This window comes from Aulonocara stuartgranti, assembly GCF_965226115.1.
Source record: "Aulonocara stuartgranti genome assembly, chromosome: 7".
NCBI lineage: Eukaryota > Metazoa > Chordata > Actinopteri > Cichliformes > Cichlidae > Aulonocara > Aulonocara stuartgranti.
In genome coordinates this window covers 49,956,751-49,963,429 of record NC_138945.1, presented here as the reverse complement: position 1 = coordinate 49,963,429, position 6,679 = coordinate 49,956,751, and the positions used below count along the sequence as shown (strand labels likewise).

The 6,679-nt window shown below is 35.7% G+C and overlaps 1 protein-coding gene across 1 annotated transcript; it reads right to left on the bottom strand.

Annotated features, from left to right (window-relative positions):
* Positions 1-826: 826 nt before the first annotated feature.
* Positions 827-6,460, bottom strand: LOC309711668 (mannose-binding protein C-like). Its single transcript, XM_082542100.1, has 7 exons — positions 6,405-6,460; positions 6,025-6,114; positions 5,855-5,896; positions 5,517-5,697; positions 3,795-3,899; positions 2,317-2,382; positions 827-1,490 (listed from the first exon to the last, which is right to left on the bottom strand). The coding sequence occupies exons 4-7, from the start codon at positions 5,680-5,682 to the stop codon at positions 1,108-1,110; spliced, it is 720 nt and encodes a 239-aa protein (XP_082398226.1). The 5' UTR covers positions 5,683-5,697; positions 5,855-5,896; positions 6,025-6,114; positions 6,405-6,460; the 3' UTR covers positions 827-1,107.
* Between the last annotated feature and the right edge of the window lie 219 nt (positions 6,461-6,679).

Genomic DNA, 6,679 nt, shown 5'->3' with positions numbered 1-6,679 from the left:
ATGAAGTTTGGAGGTCTGTAGCAATTGACTCTGAGTTGCTGTCATTGCAAATACTTCTTCTTTGTTACAATACCATTAACAGTTGACTGTGGAATATTTAGTTAGGTAATATTCTATCATGATACCTCACCGGAAGTCACTGAGCTCCTGAGAGCAACCCATTCTTTCATAATTGTTTGTATAAGCAGTCTACAGCCTAGCTGTCTGACTTTATACACTTGTTGCCATGGAAGTGATTGATCCAGTGATTTGGATGGGTGAGGGAATACTTTTAGCAATGTAGTGTATTTATGAATATGCTTAGGCAAAAGGAAATATTTTGTAAAACAAAAGCTGAAAAATTTAGCCCATGAAGTAGTTTTTCTAATGTAAAGACACCCTGCATTAACTACGGAAGAGGATTAGGGCCACTGGAAAAAAAAAGGAAAGAATTCTGACTTTAAAGTCAGAATTCTGAAAAAAAAGTCAGAATTCTGAGATTAAAGTCAGAATTCTGAGAAAAAAGTCAGAATTCTGACTTTTTTCAGAATTCTGAGAAAAAAGTCAGAATTCTGAGATTAAAGTCAGAATTCTGAGAAAAAAGTCAGAATTCTGAGATTAAAGTCAGAATTCTGAGAAAAAAGTCAGAATTCTGAGATTAAAGTCAGAATTCTGAGAAAAAAGTCAGAATTCTGACTTTTTTCAGAATTCTGAGAAAAAAGTCAGAATTCTGAGATTAAAGTCAGAATTCTGAGAAAAAAGTCAGAATTCTGACTTTAATCTCAGAATTCTGACTTTTTTCTCAGAATTCTGAGATTAAAGTCAGAATTTTTTTTTTTTCCAGTGGCCCTAATCCTCTTCCGTAATTAACAGATGATTTAGATGAACTGATGTAAATTAAACATAAAAGGTATCATGTCTGAATAAGGAACATAAGGATCATTTTGATCTTTTTTCATTGCTTTCTCACTTTTGGCATTACATAATCTTTAGTTGCCATCACACACAAGAAGGCTGAAACAGAGTTAGATTAAGCATGCAAAGCTGAAAATACACATATACACATAAATGTGGGATTTGTGTTTGTTTGTTTTGGGAGTTTTTTGCAGTTCTTCTCATGAGACATTTCTATAACTGACAAATGATGTGGACATTGAGAGAACATTCATGTGTCACTTGCCAGGAACCGTTTTCTGACAGCATTGTGCAGCCTGTATCCTCAATGGATTTGTCTGGCTGCCCTTCTCCCCAATTTTTAAAGGTCAAAGGTTGATTTTTCATGTCAGTTTTAAACTCCCCCTCAGCTTTTTTATTGTTCACATTGATCCAGGCTTTGGCTCTGAATTTGCCATGAACTTGAGTCAGTGCGTTGTTCTCCTCCGCGTTCTGTGGCAACGCCAGCTCTAAACCACGTTGGCTGCAAAACACTACAGCCTCTGAGAAACTGCCTCTGTGCTTGTTGGAGACAAAGTATTTTTGATCAACTATTTGGACAAAATCATAGTTTACAGCTGAAAAAAAGCACAGAAAAGTAAAATTAGAAAAAAGACATTTACTTGTAGGCAATCTTAAGGATATGTTTTCTGGCAAAATAATTGTTGCCTTTTCTAAAGCTTATCTAAAGATTCTTATTCAGTTAAATTTTATTTTACTAATATACCATGAATTGTCTCAAAAAAGAAACTTGGATTTTGAAGTAAAACCTCTAAATATGAGAATTTTATTAATGTTAATCAATAATATGTTCTTTACAGCTACTGCATTGGCATTGGAAAATTATTTTGTTACTGTTTATCAATATAGTTTTTACAGTGTTGACTTCAGGTTATTATTGTTGCAAACTGGTGGTATTTTAATAAAATAAAATTAAAAACTGACTATGTAGTCTTTTCTTTATCAATTTAAAGAATGCTGTTTATTATACTATTATTGATTACAATAGTGATGTGACCTCTTAGCTTCATTCAGTGACAGCAAATCTTTGCGTTAATCTGAACAAAATAATACAAATAGGCATCAATTTGAGTCCTGACTACAGCTGCTGGTCATCTGCAAGCTACTTTGCAACCCACTACCACACCAGTCCCTTCTGTGGCTGACAACAACATCTTGACTATTGTTACTTATGTCTGGTTTGCTTTAAATTGTAGGTGGGGGTGGTCTTAATACAGTTTTCTCCATTGAAGAGTCCTGTGTATGTAATAGTGATGCCAAACTCCCCAGAACAGAGATATACCATCAAATTTAAAATACAGCAGAAAGAAATAACAGCTGTCTGTTATGCTATAAAATAGCAGTTATGTATTTGAAACAAATGAATATGGATAAGATACTTACCAAGTTTAAACTTGGCAATTCTCTTCATTAGCTTTTCAGTGTCGCTTTGAAAAGAGCCAATAGGATCTGGACAAAACACATTAGAGTTAACAAAGTGTGTATTTATTCATTTGCATATTTAGTTATCTGTCTTTTTCCACGTCTCTCAAAACTGTAAAATAATTATGAAAACATAAGGGACATCTCACAATACAATGCATCTGGTGCTAAACCTGGTTCAGTATATACTAAAAGTTTTGTCTGCATAAAGGTTTTGTCATGGAGTCCCGGGACTCAGTGATTTTGGGTTTGGTGTATTATTATTATTATTATTATTATTATTATTATTATTATTATTATTATTATCATTTGTGATCTTCTAGCTTTGGGATTATTTGTGTTCTGGTGCTGGGATTCTGGGTTGGTGCTCCCTCTGTTGGTCCCTGGTGTTAGTCTTTCCTCTGTCTCGTCAGGTTAATCAGGTCCAGCTGTGTCTCCCACCTGTGTATGTGTGATTTCCCAGTGTCCCTCTGTGTGTTTTTATGTTGTGTAAACTCATGTACTCATGACTGGTCCGTCTGTGTTCGTCTCCTGGAAAACTGTCTGTGAATCCACTGTGTCCTCTCCCTGCTGTCCCCCTTCGTGTTCAGGATTGCTGTTAAATTACGTTTCTCCCAGTTTATGGTAAATGGCCTGCATTTGTATAGCGCTTTTCTAGTCCCTAAGGACCCCAAAGCGCTTCACACTACATTCAGTCATTCATCCATTCACACACACATTCACACACTGGCACTTCACACTTAGATTACCCTTAGTTCTGTTTTTGTAATGCCGTCTTTGTGTTTGCCTTTTGCAATAAACCTCCCTCACAACTCAGTAAGTGCCTGCATTTTGAGTCCTCTTTGTGGAATGTGTGGGAGCTGCAGCCCTGACAGGTTTACCAGACATACTTTGTATTAGATGGGACCTTGACTTCCCTAATAAGCTAAACCATAGTGAATTGTGATTCAACTCCCAAAACCATTATCCTTTCAGAAACCTAACCAATTAAGTTTAGAGACCAAACCTAGAGAAAAACTGAGAAAGTAAAATTAAAACTAAAACAAAAGAAAGATCAAATATAAGGAGAAAAAATGGTCTCAAAATGGAGTCAAGACAAACACCACCAACCTTCTTTGTTTTTAAGATTTTTGGTTTTCACTAGAAACTTAAAAGAGCATATTTTATGGGAATGTAGTTTTCGTGTGTTGTATATTTATGGTTAAACTGCTATTAGTTGTTCCCTTATTCACAAGTTGTCAACACAGTAGGTAGCCCTGCATGTTTTTGCCTTAGATGCCCTCCCTGACACAACCCCAAAGGGTTTTAAGTTTCACAGGATTGAATTCAGATATGACTTGTTAGGTAAATGTATAAACCACAACACCATAGAGCCACTATTAAAGTGTGTGTCTGTGAAGTTCCCTCTGGGATCAATAAAGTTATTCTTATGTTCTAACCTCGTCCACACATTATAATAGTTCCAGGTAGGCCAGGTAGGCCAGGCAGTCCAGGTTTTCCCCTTGCTCCATTAGGTCCTGGAAATCCTAGAGGCCCTCTAGCCCCTAAAGTGAAGATATAAACACATCAAATAAGATGTGAAGTTCATACCAATGTTTCCGGTTTCTGGTTTTCCAGAGAAAAAAACTTTACCCTGTTGTTGTTTATAAATGTCGTCCATATAAGGTGGGGAAAATGATCATGTACACAACACAACAATGTGAAAAAATCCATGTTGGAGTCAAATTGTTAAATGTTGCCAATATTGTACTTAAATTTGTAAGTCTTGATTCAAACTATGTGATCAAACGTTACAAGGATTTTTTCCCCCTTAATAATAAACCCCTTTATTAAGAAACTGCATTTTGTATTTACTTGTTTTATCTTTGTCTAATATTCAAATTTGTTTGATGATCAGGAACATTTAAGTGTGACAAACATACAAAAAAAATATGAAATCAGGAACGCGGCAAACACTTTTTCAAACCAGTGTAGCTCTTACGCTAAGGAAGTTATGAGGGCTTACTTTTTCCCAAATATATTGTAGATATATTGATCCAGAACGTGGGCCAAATTCAAATCCGAACACATCACCACTTACTGTCACGGTCCTGGCTCGGTGACCCAGTGTTTTGTGTTGTTTATTATTAGAAGTCTGTTTTTTGTAATGTTTTTGAGGCTTCCCATGTTATTATATTTAGCTTCACCCAGTTTAGGTTTTTATAGCATTTTTAGTTCTTCCCTTCATTAGTTGTTTTGCAGTCTTTTGTAGAGCCTCTAATAAAGGCTGGCTTTCAGTTTAAAAGTTCTCTTGCATCTGTGTCTGCGTTTGAGTCCACATTATCTTATCTCCAGTTCGAACACACCTGGGGCACACATGACAACAGAATCTAACTGAAAGAAACCTACATACATAACATACACAACACAAGTGACTATAGCAATAAACTAGGAAACTAACACTGACATGGAGACTGAGACACACAAACTTGACGTAGACAAGGGAAAATTACATGGAGACATGACTGACAGGGTAAACAAGGCAAACTACAGAGACAGGGCACAGAGGGACCAAAGAGACACGGGCACTCAACTGTGGAGAAAGAAGGTGAATAAACATGGAAGCAAGACCGACAACATACACGGGACACTGGGGAAGACACACAGATGCTAGACTAAGAAAACCTGGGCTCAAAAGCGAACAAAGAACTAAGAACTAAACGCATAAATAATTAAAATAGGAAGCACTGGGAAATACTAGACACAAAAGACTAAACAATGTAGAACTATAAAGAAATCACATGAACCTCAAAACAACATTCAACAGTCCAAAATCAAAAAAGCACTGGGTCAAATACCCAGAACCATGTGAGGCACAAATATGTTAGACCATGAAGTAATTTCCAGGAAAATCTGTTTGTTTTTTAATTGAAGTATTTGTTGAACTACTGCTTACCGCAACTTACTGCATTTGGAATTTAAAAAACAAACAAAAAAAAAACCAGATCATTGCTTGAAAATGTATTGTGCAGTTTATTTAGGTTTTTTGGTGGAAAAGAATCATACTGATAATGTAAAATTTTTAAAAACCTATAAAAAGTCCTGTACAATACACTTGGCATTATGGGGTTAAAAATAACCCTCCCTGAGAGTGTATTTGGGGGGATGTTTATCACACTCACCAGGTTCTCCTTTCAAGCCTTTCTGTCCTTGTTTTCCAGGTTCTCCATATGCCCCGGGTTCTCCAGGTGACCCAGGTGGGCCTTTAGGACCAGGAGGACCAAAAAGCTGACTGTAGCCCACAGGAGCCATGAGGCAGAAGGTTATGACAAAAACAAATGGCTTCATCTTCTTTATGCAACTCTGAAATGTGACATATTGGAAATTATTTTCTAATGAAAATCTTCTTCAATTTTTATGATAATTTAAATAAATGAAATCAAAGAAAAATAACAGTTTGTTTGGTTGCAGGTTGTCAGCTGAATAGAAAAAACTGTACTTTTTAGAGACAAATACTCACAGTTTAAATGACGAATGATATGGATGTGATCCTTCTTTGCAGCTTCCAAACAGAAGTGGCAAAGAAAAAAGTCAAAGTCAGATATATAAGACATCCAGCCCAGCTATAATGAGAGACAGGTGAAAAAAAACAGAGTCTGCCTCTGGTGTCATAATCGAGAGTTCACTTACAACCGATGCCTTTTAAAAGCTTTTCCTTCCACTCACAAAAGGCAAACCACTGTGATCAGTCAAACATGAATAATCAAAAGGCCTGCAGATCTGAAAATATAGCAGGGTTTAGATTAAAGATAAATAGAATCTGATCAGTAATGTTGGTTCGGTATTGGTGAAAGATTTTCTTATTTACAGTTTATGTTAGTGTTCTGATCATAATTCCAATTGACATTTAGTAAATATGATCAAGCAGTAATTTCACAGTTATTAGAAAGGATAGCCAGATGCAGATGATGTAATTTTTTTAAACTGAATTTTTATAAATGTAAATTGCAAAGTTATTCAGTTATGTTAGTGTCAAATTGTATTAAAATGAAAATAAAATAGAAACTCACCATTATACGTAAGTAGTTATCGTCTAGTTGTGCTGCTTCATGTACAGCTTTAAAACAATTTCAGAACCCAAAGTCAAAAATATCTGACACTCTTTGGAGAGGAAATAAAAACCAGGTGAGTATTTTGTGTGTATTCTGTGTTGGACACAGAAAAGAGGGGGAGCATGAGGCCCAAAGCCTGCCTCTTTTTAGCTAAAACACTCTGAGAAAGACAAATATGTGTATCATAAAACAAATTGTAGTTCAAACTTTACTATTTTATTATATTAAACCAC

What these genes read in the sequence shown, in the direction of transcription:
- LOC309711668 (XM_082542100.1), bottom strand. Translation starts at nt 5,682, where the DNA reads ATGAAGCCATTTGTTTTTGTCATAACCTTCTGCCTCATGGCTCCTGTG. An exon ending in AGGCTTGAAAGGAGAACCTG is followed by an intron (nt 3,900 to 5,516) that starts GTGAGTGTGATA and finishes TCTTCACTTTAG; the next exon opens with GGGCTAGAGGGCCTCTAGGA. An exon ending in AATTGCCAAGTTTAAACTTG is followed by an intron (nt 1,491 to 2,316) that starts GTAAGTATCTTA and finishes GCTTTTTTTCAG; the next exon opens with CTGTAAACTATGATTTTGTC.